Genomic DNA, 15892 nt, shown 5'->3' on the forward strand with positions numbered 1-15892 from the left:
TGTTCGCCGACAGGTCAAGGCCACGCGTCCATGGCCAGGAGGGAGCGTAACCTCCGGGCTATGTGCTTCTTAGCATCTTCCAGTGCCGTCCTATAATCATTTGTAACAATTTGAAACAACAGTCAACACCCTAAAACAAGAGTCTGACTAAGGCAAGTGCCACCTAGAGGTCAATGGAGCCAACCCTCACTTATAATCACTCAGGACCACACTTATAACCAATTTGGACTTTAACCAACAACATGACCAATTCCCTACCAAACTACTTGAGCCTTTAACTCAATTCCTTGGGACTCTAACCCAGCATTTCTTTCATACTTTTTCAACTTCATTAAATACTCTTAACCGACTTTTACTGCATAACACACACACGCGGGCTCCTAATCAAAATCAAAACAGACCCTCTGCCAGTAATTTCAGTGAGTAGACTTTAATTTAGTCATATCCAATTTGGCACACTTTGGAAATAATTCAACAGGTAGTGCCTTACCTTTAGATAAGCCGGCTTATGCCCACTCACGTCAGACCACTGGCTTGTGCCTGTCCGTTCGACAACCTCGGACCGTCCAAACCTTTAAATTCCACCCCAATACCACAGGACGAGCCCCCAAGATGTTATGGTTCAAAATATTGGGGATGGAGACAAGAGAAAAACCACAATAACAACACAATGAAGATGGCGCCGGTGAGGTCGGCTGCCGTCACGACTGCTCCGACCACTTTTTCTTTGTTTTTTAAGTTAGTTTTCAGCGTTTCTAAATCGGCAAAATCACCACCATTGGGTACATTAGGTATGACAGTGACACTCTTGTTTCTATTGGTATACAATGTACTCACAATTCGAAGTTTTTAACTCCGGATCCGAGCTGGCCGAGTGAGATCTCGAGGGAGAACAAAGGGAAGCGGCGGCGGCCTAGAGGGAAGCGAGCCGGCGTCAGGAACAGGCTGAGAGCTTGTGCACACCGCACACCTCTGCCTAGCATCCTGCTCGCCAACGTCCAGTCACTGGAGAACAAGCTTGATGACCTCAGGGCCAGGATAAAGTTCCAGAGAGACATTCGGGACTGCAATCTCCTCTGCTTCACCGAGACATGGCTAAACCCAGCGGTGCCGGACCATGCCATCCAGCCGGCCGAGTTCTTCTCGGTTCACCGCATGGACAGGACACGGGACTCGGGGAAGTCAAGGGGAGGCGGCGTGTGTTTAATGGTGAACAACAACTGGTGCAACAGTGCGAACGTTGTTCCTCTCACACGCTCCTGCACACCAAATCTGGAACTACTGTCCATCATGTGTCGTCCTTTTTATCTACCTCGGGAATTTACATCGGTCATTGTAAGTGCCGTTTATATTCCACCACAAGCGGACACGGTCACCGCCTTATGCGAGCTGCATGAGGCACTCACACAGCACCAGACACAACACCGGGACGCTGCGCTTATTGTGACGGGGGACTTTAATAGCGCCAACCTCAAATGCGCAGCGCCGAACTTTTATCAACACATCACCTGCCCCACCAGGGGTGAAAGGACACTGGACCACTGCTACACTATGGTCAAGGACTGCTACAAGGCACAATCCCGCCCCCCGTTTGGCAAATCTGATCACGCCGCCATCTTCCTCATGCCAAAATACAAACAAAGGCTGAAACAGGAAGTTCCGGTTCAGAGAAAGGTCGCGCGCTGGACGGATCAATCGGTGGCCGCGTTACAGGACGCACTCGATGACGCAGACTGGGGCATGTTCAGAAACAGCTCCGACGATGACGTCAACGTGTTTACGGAAGCGGTTGTGGGATTCATCGGGAAACTAGCGGATGATACCGTGGAGACAAAGACTATCACAACGTTTCCCAACCAGAAGCCGTGGGTGGATAAAACCATCCGCAACGCTCTGAGATCCCGCACCGCTGCCTACAACACGGGACTCACAACGGGGGACATGGACCCGTACAAAGCCGCGTCATATAACGTGCGGAGGGCGGTGAAAGAGGCGAAGCAGCGCTACGGGAGGAAACTAGAGTCACAACTCCAACAGAGTGACTCTAGGAGCCTGTGGCGGGGACTAAGGACAATAACGGACTATAAAGCACCAACAACCGGTATGACGAACGCGGCCATGACTCTGGCAGACGAGCTGAACACTTTCTATGCTCGCTTCGAGACTGCAGCTAAGGTCTCCAACAATGCTAGTGTTAGCGGCGCTAACGGCTGCAGACAGGAAGATACTGCCAGCACCGGAAACGTGCTCGTCATCTCCGAGCATGAAGTAAGGAGAGCCTTCAAGAGAGTGAACACCAGGAAAGCAGCAGGACCAGACGGCATCCCAGGTCGTATCCTCAGAGACTGCGCATACCAGCTAGCTCCTGTGTTCACTGAGATATTCAACATCTCGTTATCTCAGTCGGTGATCCCCACATGCTTCAAAGAGTCCATCATTGTTCCTGTCCCGAAGAAACCCCACCCTGCTTCTCTCAATGACTATCGCCCTGTAGCCCTCACCTCAGTAGTGATGAAGTGCTTTGAACGCCTGGTCAGAGACTTCATCATTTCTTCACTACCAGACACACTGGACCCACTACAGTTCGCTTACCGTCCAAATCGTTCCACAGACGATGCCATCTCTCATCTCCTCCACACATCACTCACTCACTTGGACACTAGAAGGAGGAATTATGTTAAAATGCTCTTCATAGACTACAGCTCTGCATTTAACACCATAATTCCCTCCACACTCACCACCAAGCTGGAGCATCTGGGACTCAGCTCATCTATGTGTCAGTGGATCTCCAACTTCCTAACTGGCAGACCACAGGCAGTAAGGATGGGCGGACATGTCTCAGCCTCCACCACTCTCAGCACTGGAGCCCCCCAGGGGTGTGTTCTGAGCCCCCTGCTGTACTCTTTGTACACATATGACTGTGTGGCCACTACCAGCTCCACCACCATCATCAAGTTTGCTGACGACACCGTCGTGGTGGGCCTGATCTCTGATAACAACGAGACGGCCTACCTGAAGGAGATTAGGAATCTGGAGAACTGGTGCCAGAGGAACAACCTCCTTCTAAACGTCAGTAAGACAAAGGAGCTGATAGTGGACTTCAGCACTAAGCAGGAGAGGAACTACCAGACCCCCGTCATCAACGAGTGCTCAGTGGAGAGAGTGGACAGCTTCAAATACCTCGGAGTTCACATCACGCAGGACCTGTCATGGTCCTGTCACATCAACACCGTGGTGAAAAAGGCCCGACAGCGTCTCTACCACCTCAGACGCTTGAGAGACTTCCAACTGCCCTCCAAGGTGCTCAGGAACTTTTACTCGTGCACCATAGAGAGCATCCTGGCGGGAAACATCTTAACCTGGTTCGGGAACAGCACCATGCAGGACAGACGAGCTCTACAGAGGGTTGTGCGGTCAGCTGAGCGCACCATCCGCTCCGAGCTCCCTGACCTGCACTCAATCTACAGCAGGCGGTGCTGGACCAAGGCCAGGAAGATCGTGAAGGACCTCAGCCATCCCAACAACAGACTGTTCTCTCTGCTGAGGTCAGGAAAGCGATTCCGCTCCCTGAAGACCAACACAGAGAGACTGAGGAGGAGCTTCTTCCCGCAGGCGATACGGTCTCTCAATCACACCACCACACAGTACTGACCCACACATATGGTTCTTACACACACACTGGACTTTCTGGACATTGTTTTTGCACAACACTGGTCACTATATTCTTCATTTCCGGTTAATACTTGTACAGCTGCTGTTATTGTGTATATATTTATTTATATTTAGATTTCTTCATACATTCTTATATAGTTCTATATTGTGTATTTTGTTGTACAGTTATTTTATTTTCAACTTTAATTTATATATTTTATCCTATTCTCCCAGTTAAATTTACCCTTCATTCTAATTTGTGTTGTACAGTTATTTCATTTTTAACCTTAATTTATATTTTATTCCTTCCTAGTTAAATTTACCCTTTTTAATTTTTCATATTTATTTCCTAACTTATTCATAGCCTTTTCCTTTTTTGTTTTCTTTAGGTCACGAGCAGTTGTCCAAGCATTTCACTACATATCGTACTGTGTATGACTGTGTACGTGACAAATAAAATTTGAATTTGAATTTGGTCCGGCCGGGTCAAGTCAAACGATGATTTTAATGATCACACACGTGGGAGATGGACACCGTATGCAGACAGCCTCAGATCTCAAAATGGTGGAGCATTGCTCAAACTCTTATAGCCTCTGGTTCTCCCACCTTATCATAAAAGCCTAAACATTCACATGCTTTTCTCTCACACGGCGCCTAAGCTACGACCTTGGCTCCCCGTTTATCTGCTCCTGCTGAGATGGGGCAGAAAACTCCAGTATGCTCTGTTCTCTTCTAATCAGACAAATAAGGCGATGACTTTCTGCAAACAGTATTTCTTATAACTCAGCAGTATAATGCATCATAAAACAATATCATTCATCCACAATAAATCAGCAGTCTAATGTAATGCAAATCAGTTTAACGAATGCAATAGTTAATCAGCTTCTTCTAATTCAGGAGAATAATGCAAACTAAAACTACATAATAATTCACAATCTTTAGTTAGGGGTATAACATGGCATAAAATAATATTATAATCTAACAATATGTAAAGCGCTATATAAATACAGGCCATTTACCATTTCAGAGAAGCTACACAGCAAATCCAGCATGTCCAAATTAACACTGTCGGATTTGATTTCAACACTATTAAAGTGTCTATATGGGTCCACACCAGAGAGTGTTAATTTAACTCTTTTTGGAGAGTTGGTACGTTAACTCTGATTTAGTGTTAAACACCAAATCTGTCTGGAGTTGATAATTTAACACTTGGTGTTAAGAGTTTATATATTAACTCTCAAAGAGTATTTTAGTTTAACTACGTAAGAGTTATCTTCTGATTCATTCTAAAAAGCGGGAATTTTACTGTTCTGAACTTCTAGACATTTCTTTTGGAAATAAACATTTGCTAAAAAGATGCAATGGTTTTTGAAAAACATTTATTCTGAACTGTGCACCACAATTTCAAAACATTTTCTGAAAGATGTAACAGTGTACATGTTCTCACTTTCATTAGAATTTTGTTTATCAAAAGGTCTGACATGGTAAATGCAAATAACAGCGTTCTCATCACTTATTTCTTCAATACAATATGCATGTCCTTCATTCATCCCTCTGTGGAACTTCAGCACACTTCTGCTCTCCCCCATATTCCATCTTCACAAGCATATCCTGTGCGGAGATCGAATAAAAATTAGTTGACACTAATTAATGGCACAAATAATCCAGTAAACAATTGCAGCACAGTAAAAAAAAAAAGGAATCCTCTTTGAGCCATTACTGGTGTAAAGTATTTTCCCAAAAGACAAAGACACAGGCAACAGGTAATACTGAACTAAATGTAAAACCTCAACCTTTTTCATTTTTACCTAAACCGTGTGCACAAAACTCTGGAGGGATCTATGCTAACGTAGAACCCAGTCAGGACGCCTGCTACTGCTGTTTGCTCGGTTTTTTTTTATGGGCGATCGTTTTCAGGCTTCAAGTAGCACCATTATACCAACATTTCACATTCTAGACATTGTTTTAGGTGTATGTGACCAAAAGTTTGACTGAAAATTCACATGCAAGCTTTTTTTCAAGGCTGTGGTATTTGCCCGCAAACAATACCTTTCAGCTAGCTAAAACAGAATATTATGCTATCACCGAGCAACATGGCTAATGCCTTTCACACAGCTTTGTCTCAACTCCAAAGAGCCACAGAAGTAAAAGCTCATAATAATAATTGAAACAATCTTTGAAAACATGACTTACCAAGCATGGCAAACAACTCAAATATGTAGAGCAAAATGTTCTGAAACGGCTTCACTTCAGCTTCGATTGGAGCCGTGCTGGGGGCGGAGTCTGTGAATTTACTCTGTTGGTGTCATAGCCCCTGTAGGAGTTCAGAGTTAAGAGGTCAAGAGTTAATGTTTCCATTGTAACACCTCCAGATTTGACAGAGAAACACTCATTTTTAACACTCGATTTTAACTACTATCATTTTACACCTCAGAGTTACATTAAAAGAATGTGACTCTGCTTAGAGTAAAATTAACTCTACTTTTGCAAGAAGACTATTAACACCAAAACATTTAACACTGTTGAATTTGCTGTGTATAATTGTACTATGTCACACCCTGAAAACAGATTGAAAAGCAGGAGCAGGCCAAGTTAGCAGAGCAGGCTCAGCCAGAGGAGCAATCTTAGCAGAAGAGGGTTAGCTGGAGGAGCAAGCTGGATTAGCAGAGCAGGCCTGGCTGGAGATGCAGGCTCGGCCAAAAGAGAAGGCAAGCAGAGCAGGCCAGGTTTAGTTGATTGTAGTAAAAAAAGGTTCAGATAACTCCAGCTTACTAAGACCAATGTCTGAATCTGTGATATAATCACATTAAAACATACATGGCTTGGAGAGAAACTCATGCACACTCACTGACACTGCCATCTTGGGGCCAAACTGGCTGTCTCTAGGCAGGGGGTGGAGATAAGTGCAAAGGGAACAACAAAGAAACAAACAAAACAAAACAAATACATGCAGGGGCCCGGAGTGACAAAATGAATTAATTAAATACATCATTCGCAGATGCCAACAGATTAAACCCCTCTGACACCGCTGTTGATCAACAATTTGCAGTATCTCATTCTTTCCATGTTCTGTGCAATATTTTTGGCTCATGTGCAACATCTTTGGTATGAGCAATATTTTGGTCTCAGTGGAATTACCATCCCCACGCTAAATGATAGCCCCTCCACCCTTATTTATTTATTATATTATATTATATACCTGCCCTTGTTTACATCCGCATGATATTTCTGTTTCAATGTTTCTACGCATACACCATGATATAGTTCACTCACATATATGGGTGCATATATATTGCCGTTTATTTTTTTTCCCTCGTTGCATATTGTTTTCTTTTCTTTACTTGTGCGCCTTTGTGGTCCAGCTACCCAATTTTGCTGTGCAAGAAACCGCACAATGACAATAAAAGCTCTAAGTCTAAGTGTAAATAAACTGATTTACCAGGCCAGTAATGTTGTGGGGATGGAGCTGGACTCCCTTAGGGTGGTGTCTGACAGGCGAATGTTGTCCAAACTAAAGAGTGCTGGATAATACCTCCCACCCACTCCATGACGTGCTGGTCAGTCACAGGAGCACACTTAATCAGACTGAGATAACCAAAAAGCACCACTGAATGGCACAGGAAGTGGCCATCTCCCTGTACAACTCCTCCTCTAACACACTGTAAACACTACAATAGTTGCAGTCTTTTGCGCACACTCTTTACTACTCTGTAATTTTCTTTGTCAGTATTCTTGATATTTATTTATAATCACCTCTGTCCATTCTTGATATTTATAATTGAGTGATCTGTATATATTAGAGCTATTTCTCAGTATTCTGATTCTGATTAAATAATTAATGAAACATTTAATGAATTAATTAATGGCCAATTTAATTCATTCATTCAAGTCACTCCTGTCCCTCCATAATAACAGAGGCATGAATGTGTTTTTTGCACTGTTACACCCCGGCCTAGGCAACCGGCGTGCAACGTATGAAAATAGAAATAAGAAAAAAAAACACACGAGAAAAAAACTAAAGCTCTCCACCAAAATCCCAAAACGAAGGTGTCTCAAACGAAAATATTAACAAACCCATTCACAGCTATTTACAACAGACTATTTATTTACAACAAAACACCAAACTATTTACAACACGGGGGAGATCGCGACCATGACCAACTGACACACAGGGCTTAAATACATAGAAGGAGCAATCAGGGAATGGACCACAGGAGGGAAACACAGCTGGGGCAAATTAGACCTGACGAGACAAGGAAACGTAAACTGAACACACTAAGATAACAACAGACCTTCAAAATAAAACAGGAAACACATGACAGTCACGCAAAAACAAAACACTGACAACACCGAAACGTAACAGCACGTTATCTCAGTTTGATCCCGTCTATGTAACGGATCTGGGCCCTACAGCTTTAAGCAGCTGCGCGCTCCCGCGGACGGCAATCACTTTCTGGCACAACACCTGAACTATCGCGAGACTCAGCGATCCTTACTGGATTGAATGGAGAATGACGCGACTATTCATTCAACGAGCCCTGGTTTGGCTTTAGGTGTACACGTTGCTAGGCAACACTGCGACCAACTCCAACAGAAACAAAGGCTTCGTTTTCCGCCACTGACTGAAGGAAGTCACAGCGATGGCAGCTGAACACATCACGGGGCTGAAGCGGAAAATCAGACTGCTCGGTAAGTTTGTTCGGCGGGTTTCAGCTCAGCTGGAGGCAGCCGGTGCACCTTAGCGGCTTGTTCCGCTCTTCGTGTTCCAGGTGTTGCATTTTCTGCAGTTAATCACAGATTTGAGCGATGAAAGAGCTCACGGATAAAGACGCTTGCTGTCTCCAGTTCGTGTCGATTACGACAAAGTTTCGACACTTGCAGCTGATCAGTGTCTTTAAATGAGCTGCAGAGAATGAATAAAACGACTTGTCTTCTAAAATTCTCAGTGCCCTAAACTGTGATTGATATTTTCAGCTGTAAAATAAATAATAGAATAGAATAGAATAATCCTTTAATTGTCCCACAAGGGGAAATTTGGTTGTAACAGCAGCCAAAAAGACAAATATACAAACAAACAGTACACAGGACAGAAACATACACAATTTTTCTTACATATTTACATTAAGGACAATGGTTACTATAAACAGAGAGTACTGTACAGTTATTAAATAAAATAAAATTTAAACAACAATGTTATTGTTTGTATAGTCTCCAAAACACCTGGGACTGATTACTGAAGATAATGATTTGTTTTACACATGAGCCATAGCTTGATTCTCGTGACAATCAGATCTGTATTATGGAGGTTCTACTTCCATCCTGAATGATCGCTACTCCTCATCTGAAATCCCCTCTAATGAATGTAAATCATACAGTCGCTGTGAGGTAAACACAAGCAACAGTGGTCTGTCTGTCTGAGGAAGGTGTACTTTAATTTTATATAAAACAGTGCAACCTTATTTTGGTTATATCGAGCAACAGCTGTGACCATCTGACAGGTACACTCAGGGTCCTGCTGAGTTCCATCTTTCTTTCATCAGAAGAAAAAAACGATGGCACAGAAAAGCACAGGTAGGCATCCAGCTTGAGGATATTTCATTTTAACTTTATGAAGCATTTTACAATCAGCATGATTTACGCAGTTATCTCACACAGCTCTTTCATTACTCACATCTGTGATAAACTGCAGAAAGTGCAACACCTAGAACACAAAGAGTCGAGACGAAGCAGCTTAGTGAAAAACAGCAAACTGCCATTTAGGTTCTTAAATGAACTTTAACACTTATAATTGACTTAGAGCCGATAAATTCAGCAGGTGACTGTGGGTCACCTGTTTCTCTGTATTATTGTGGTGGTGATGAAACGTGTCCATAGAGGTGGAGAGAAAAGCGTGCTATGACAGACATGAAGCTGCCATCATGAAGAACCAGGAGCTGATCCATCAGCTGAGGGAGGACAACAGGAGGCTGCACAGGAAGCTGGCGGGAGCTCATGCTGTAAGATGGTCACAACACAAGCTAAAGATGTTTGAATGCTGATCTGAACTTTATTTAATTTAAAATAAAGAAGATAATAGTGCAGTCACACACAGACTGAGAAACCTGGCCTACCTAGCTGGAAGCCATTTATGGTCCTTATGAAGCTGGAGACAACAATCCTCCTTCTTTTCCTCTTTTTTAACCACGTTTATCTCACGCAAAAAATGTGTTTTAGAATTCATTTTTGGTGACACTGGTGTCTGCCTCTTAGCGTGATGAGCAGGTGATCAGAGCGGCCTTTCAAAACAGAGCAAGGGAGAGGGAATCCTACCGCAACAAGTCTGTGAAGGTGAGAGGAAGCCTGTGCACGCACCCTGAACTCCGATTTTACTTGAAATGCAGTACTGTGAAGAAATAAGTCCGCCAGTGACTGAGCAGCAATAAGCTGCAGCATTGTTTTTCTGACTTTATCAATCTGTCACATCACTGTGGGGCAATTTTGGTCCACTCTTCTTGACAGCACTAATTCAGATTCGACTTCATTAATCCCCAAAAGAGCTTTTTGCTTGCAGCTTACACATAACACACAGTCTTTAAACCAGCTTTGATGCACAGTAAAGCTGAGATCAAGAAAAATAACATAAGGATGAAATAAATAAATAGAATAACAAGGAGAAATGTATAAGAATAAACATTCAAATTCAAATTTTATTTGTCACGTACACAGTCATACACAGTACGATATGTAGTGAAATGCTTGGACAACTGCTCGTGACCTAAAGAAAACAAAAAAGGAAAAGGCTATGAATAAGATAGGAAATAAATATGAAAAATTTAAAAGGGTAAATTTAACTAGGAAGGAATAAAATATAAATTAAGGTTAAAAATGAAATAACTGTACAACACAAATTAGAATGAAGGGTAAATTTAACTGGGAAGAATAAGATAAAGATAAATATATAAATTAAAGTTGAAAATAAAATAACTGTACAACAAAATACACAATATAGAACTATATAAGAATGTATGAGAAATATAAATAAATATATACACAATAACAGCAGCTGTACAAGTATTAACTGGAAATGAAGAAATATTTTCACAGAAATTCACAGAAATATTCATCATCTGTCAGCAGTAAGTAATCTAAGAGCTGAGAAACGAGGATTTTAGGTTTCTGAATTTTAATGAAGGACTTTAAGTTTAGTTTATTCTACACTGGGCCGGGTCCAAGGTCACGGCGACCAACTTATTAACAACACTGCCGAGCGAGTTTCTATCCTTGATACATACTGAGCCAGCAGATAAAAGAAAATCTTCAAAGACTTTCAATAAATGAACAATAAAAATGCCATAAAACGTCCCCACTAACACATTTTCTGTTGATCCTGTTTTATGATGGAGATATTTGACAAAGGCTGTGCCGAGATATTTATAAGACTGCACTATTTCACAAATAACACTGGCTTTATACTCGGGGTTACGCGTCTGAAATCAATGATCATTTCTTTTGTTTTTGACACACATTTAGCTCCAGATAGTTATCATCACACTACTTCACAAATTCAGGCGAAACAGGGCCGTGGACAGACTCAGAGGACAGTGATATCAGGCAATTATAAATCTGTCCTCAGAAGAAGTCCTGCAGCTGTCGGCATACATAATAACGAGAACACATCCCTGAGGGGAACCAGAGCATGACACAGTCCTGCCGGACATTTGTTAACGAGGACTTGTCGACTCGTCAGTAGGAAGTTTAAAGTCAGCATCAGGAGCTGTTCTGGGAGTTTGGAACGTGAGGCTGCGTCTTATTAAAAGCAGAGAGGTCAGCAAACAGAAGTCTAACGTGAGGACTGGATTTTTTGAGGTGCTCTTAGACAGACTTTAATATAAAGGGTTTAGCATCATCAAAGCATTCACTCTGCTGATGAACAAATTACGAAGGATCAAGTTTACCATTAATGGGGGATCAAATAACACTTTAAAGATCTTTTCCAAGGTTTTAATTACCAGAGTCATGTAAGCGCAACGTGAAATCATTTGAAGTTTTAGTTGTAGGGATAGGTACTGCGGTTTGCACCATTCATTTCTGCACACCTCTCTGAGCTCTGCAGCACCTTGATTCTTTGGTTTTCCAGTCGTTCTATTGGAAATGGTGCTCATGCCGATCAAACTGGGTCATCAACATTATCGCGTTGATGACCCAGTTTGGTCCGAGCTTTAGCTGTGGGACAGATGGCCTCACACTGACTCTGGAATACTTGGGTATGTAGAGGTGTCCACGGTCCACTCAGTGACTCGTAGGTCCCTAAATCATCAGTCCTCCACGGCCCTTAACCTTTAACATGCTCACTAAGGTGTGCAGACTATCTGCTAAAGCTGTTTTGGGTTTGTCACGTCCAGCTGCGTGGCACACAAGATTTGGACCCAAATGCAGGACAGGAAAGGAAATAAACTCAAAATACAAAACAAAGGCTGGCCAGGAACAAGGGTCCAAAACTAAAGAGCCAACAGTTAGAAGACATGCAACCATGAGAGAGGACACAACAAAGAACTGAGACAAACTGAAGGAACAAATAGGCATGCCAGGGAGGGCAGCTAAACCTAAGTGAGAAAACAAGACAAGGAATGTAAAACTAAATACAGAGCACAAAAGACAAAAAACCCAACAAGGTAAAACAAGTAACAGATCTCAGGAAATAAACAGACTTGACACAGAGAGTGCAGGAGGCAGGAAAACAAACTCAGGGAATTACAAAGGACAGAATCAGGGCTGAGAATAAAAGAGAAAATGAGCTAGAATACCAAACTGAAAAAGGCAAGAAAAAAAGAGCAAACTAACCTTCCTGTCGTGATCGGGTCAAATCGCCCCGATTTACGACTTAAAACACTCATAAATATTGTGTTTTACATGTGATTGCCTCCAGGCCTTATGACATCCTCCACACTATGCACTTGAACATGTAAACGTGATGAGCACTTCTTTCAGTGAATTTTGAGTGTTTTAATCAACCTTGAATCTGTGGAGTTCCCGGTAAAAAGTGACCACCATAGGAATTTCACCTGAATTTTGGTGAAAAATGTTTGTTATTCTAATTTAAGAGCTGATAAAACAGACTGGGAGGGGGTGCACAAAACTGGAGTGCTAAGCAGAAAGACACACAGGTGAAAATCCAAACCAAAGGCTAACAAACTGAAGATATCTAACAATGACAGCAATAATAAGCAAAAAACTACAAAAGGAAAAAGACTGACTGAGAAAAAGGATCATGAAGGGCTTTTGCAGTTTCTCTGAGCTTGTTGTGAGTTCACTGGAACGTCCTCTTCTGTGAAGATTGTGTTAACATACCTGAATTCTGTAGACCTGCTCACACCGATGATGATCAATCAATTAAGGGTGTTCTTAGTTCTTCACGGGACTGCACACTAAATCTGTTGTCATGGTCCGCATGCATGACTGCACTGCATTCCTCCTCTGCATGTCTCACAGGAGATCATTGGAACACTAGACGACTGCGTGCTATCCAACAGGAAGCGTCTTAATGCCCTAAAACATGGCACTGAGATCTATGAGAGGCGCCGTGAAGAGCTGAAGATGGAGTACCGGAGAATGAAACCAGAGCACAGTGTAGCGCCCCCTGGTGTTCGCACTTTGAAAAAAGAGGAGAATGCCATGGTAGTTACCTCTCTGATTCAAAAACAAAAAAGTGTCATTGCCTCTGAGTTTCTTTTTATATGGTTCTCATTTGTTATAAGATGTGCAGGTCAAAGGTCACAATGAGCAATGATTCGTGTTTGTCTTCAGAACTTGCGGGTCCTGGAGAACAGTCTGGAAAAAAGCCAGTTTAAGTGCAAGGAGGCCGAGAACATCATGATTGACTACCTGAAATTAAAGAGTCACTTACAGGTCAGTCCAGCGTTCCTCGTAAAACGCAAGACTTTGTCGGCACCGTCTCCTGTAACGGTTTGTGTTATATACACTGAACAAAAATATAAACGCAACACTTTTGTTTTTACTCCCATTCCCCATGGGATGGACGTAGAGACCTAAAATTCATTCCAGATACACAATATAACCATCCCTCCCAAACAGTGGTCACAAATCAGTCCAAATGTGTGGTAGTGGGCACATCTGCTATATTGAAATAATCCATCCCACCTCACAGGTGTGCCACATCAGGATGCTGATCTGACATCATGAGTAGTGCACAGGTGTACCTCAGACTGCCCACAACAAAAGGCCACCCTGGAATGTGCAGTTTTGTCTCACAGCAAAATGCCACAGATGCCACAAGCAATGAGGGAGCGTGCAATTGGCATGCTGACAGCAGGAATGTCAACCAGATCTGTCGCCCGTGCATTGAATGTTCATTTCTCAACCATAAGCCGTCTCCACAGGCGTTTCAGAGAATATGGCAGCACATCCAACCGGCCTCACAACCGCAGACCTCGTGTAACCACACCAGCCCAGGACCTCCACATCCAGCAGGTTCACCTCCAAGATCGTCTGAGACCAGCCACCCAGACAGCTGCTGGAACAATTGGTTTGCACAACCAAACAATTTCTGCACAAACTGTCAGAAACCGTCTCAGGGACGCTCAACTGCATGCCCGTCGTCCTCATCGGGGTCTTGACCTGACTCCAGCTCGTCGCCGTAACAGACTTGTGTGGGCAAATGGTCACATTCGATGGCGTCTGGCACGTTGGAGAGGTGTGCGCTTCACGGATGAATCATGGTTCACATTGTTCAGGGCAGATGGCAGCTGAGAATGTCCCAGTTCTTGCATGGCCAGCATACTCACCGGACATGTCACCCATTGAGCATGTTCGGGATGTGCTTGACCGGCGTATACGACAGCGTGTACCAGTTCCCACGAATATCCAACAACCTCGCACAGCCATTGAAGTGGAGTGGACCAACATTCCACAGGCCACAATTGACAATCTGATAGACTCCATGCGACGATGTGTTGCACTGCATGAGGCAAATGGTGGTCACACCAGATACTGACCGGTTCTGGGTCCCCAGACCCCCAATAGCGCAAAAAACTGCACATTCCAGGGTGGCCTTTTGTTGTGGGCAGTCTGAGGTACACCTGTGCACTACTCATGATGTCAGATCAGCATCCTGATGTGGCACACCTGTGAGGTGGGATGGATTATCTCAATATAGCAGATGTGCCCACTACCACACATTTGGACTGATTTGTGACCACTGTTTGGGAGGGATGGTTATATTGTGTATCTGGAATGAATTTTAGGTCTCTACGTCCATCCCATGGGGAATGGGAGCAAAAACAAAAGTGTTGCGTTTATATTTTTGTTCAGTGTACTTTTGAAACAGTCACTGCAAAGCTGGTCTCTGAAAATGGTTATTTTGGTCTTTGCTCTCAGCATTAATTCTGTTTTAGGCGTTAGCAGACACCTGCATAATACAATGATCAGCGTTGCTGCTTTATAAGGTTTAAATTAAGTTTAACATCCAGGCATCCATGAAAACAGGATTTATTACATTTAACGGAGTTAGACGTTAGCAGGAAGTTAGCTCGGTAGTTTCCACCTAAACATGATATAGCATGTTCTGACTGAGAGATTTCTAAAAAAAATTCAAACGTACAGCTCTGCTTGTTAAGTCAAAAGACATGACGTCGTGGTCTCACTCCAAGCGCTTTATTCGTTACTCCATGTTTTACTGCTCACACACAATAACAACAACTCACCGTGGGCCGTGATATAACAGAAAATAACAAGTTAACAATCTCCCTCTTTCTTTTTTTAAAAATAAAAATATAAACACCCCTTTTAAACATTTGTATACATATATGTGTGAGTAAACAAAACAAAAAAAAAACTTGTCAACTTTGTTGAACATCCAGGAAACTGTCAGGGTCCTGGGTCATTTTGACCCAGCGTTTTGTGTTTCCTTGAAGTTCATTTTTGTGCCTTGTGTTTATTCTGATTTTGTACTAGTTTAGGGTTCAACCTGAAGTTTGGTGTATATTCAGCCCTACCTGTGTCTGTCCTTGGTGCTCTGTTCATGTCCCCGTGTTGTGTTGTAAATCAGTCTGTGTGTTTCCTGCTTTACTTTGAAGGCTCGTGTTCTGGATTTCCTGTTCTATTCTGAAGGTCTGTGTCTTTTGTCATTGTGTTCAGCTTGTGTCCTCCAGTCATCATGTGTATCCAGATCAGCTGTTCTTCCCTCCTGTGTGCGATTACCCGATTACCGTGTGTGTGTGTGTGTGTGTGTGTGTGTGTGTGTGTG

The 15892-nt window shown here is 43.0% G+C and overlaps 1 protein-coding gene across 1 annotated transcript in view; it reads left to right on the top strand.

Moving 5' to 3' along the window:
• The first annotated feature begins 8132 nt into the window (after nt 1-8132).
• The window catches only part of LOC309707684 (outer dynein arm-docking complex subunit 3-like), a 29708-nt gene continuing 21948 nt past the window's right edge, over nt 8133-15892 (top strand). The window contains exons 1-5 of the mRNA XM_082535159.1: nt 8133-8340; nt 9526-9647; nt 9901-9978; nt 13120-13305; nt 13435-13536. Of these exons, the coding sequence (XP_082391285.1) occupies nt 8292-8340; nt 9526-9647; nt 9901-9978; nt 13120-13305; nt 13435-13536 (537 nt within the window). The 5' untranslated portion in view covers nt 8133-8291. The remainder of the gene's footprint in view (nt 8341-9525; nt 9648-9900; nt 9979-13119; nt 13306-13434; nt 13537-15892) is intronic.

The sequence above is a fragment of the Aulonocara stuartgranti genome (assembly GCF_965226115.1).
Source record: "Aulonocara stuartgranti genome assembly, chromosome: 6".
Lineage (NCBI taxonomy): Eukaryota > Metazoa > Chordata > Actinopteri > Cichliformes > Cichlidae > Aulonocara > Aulonocara stuartgranti.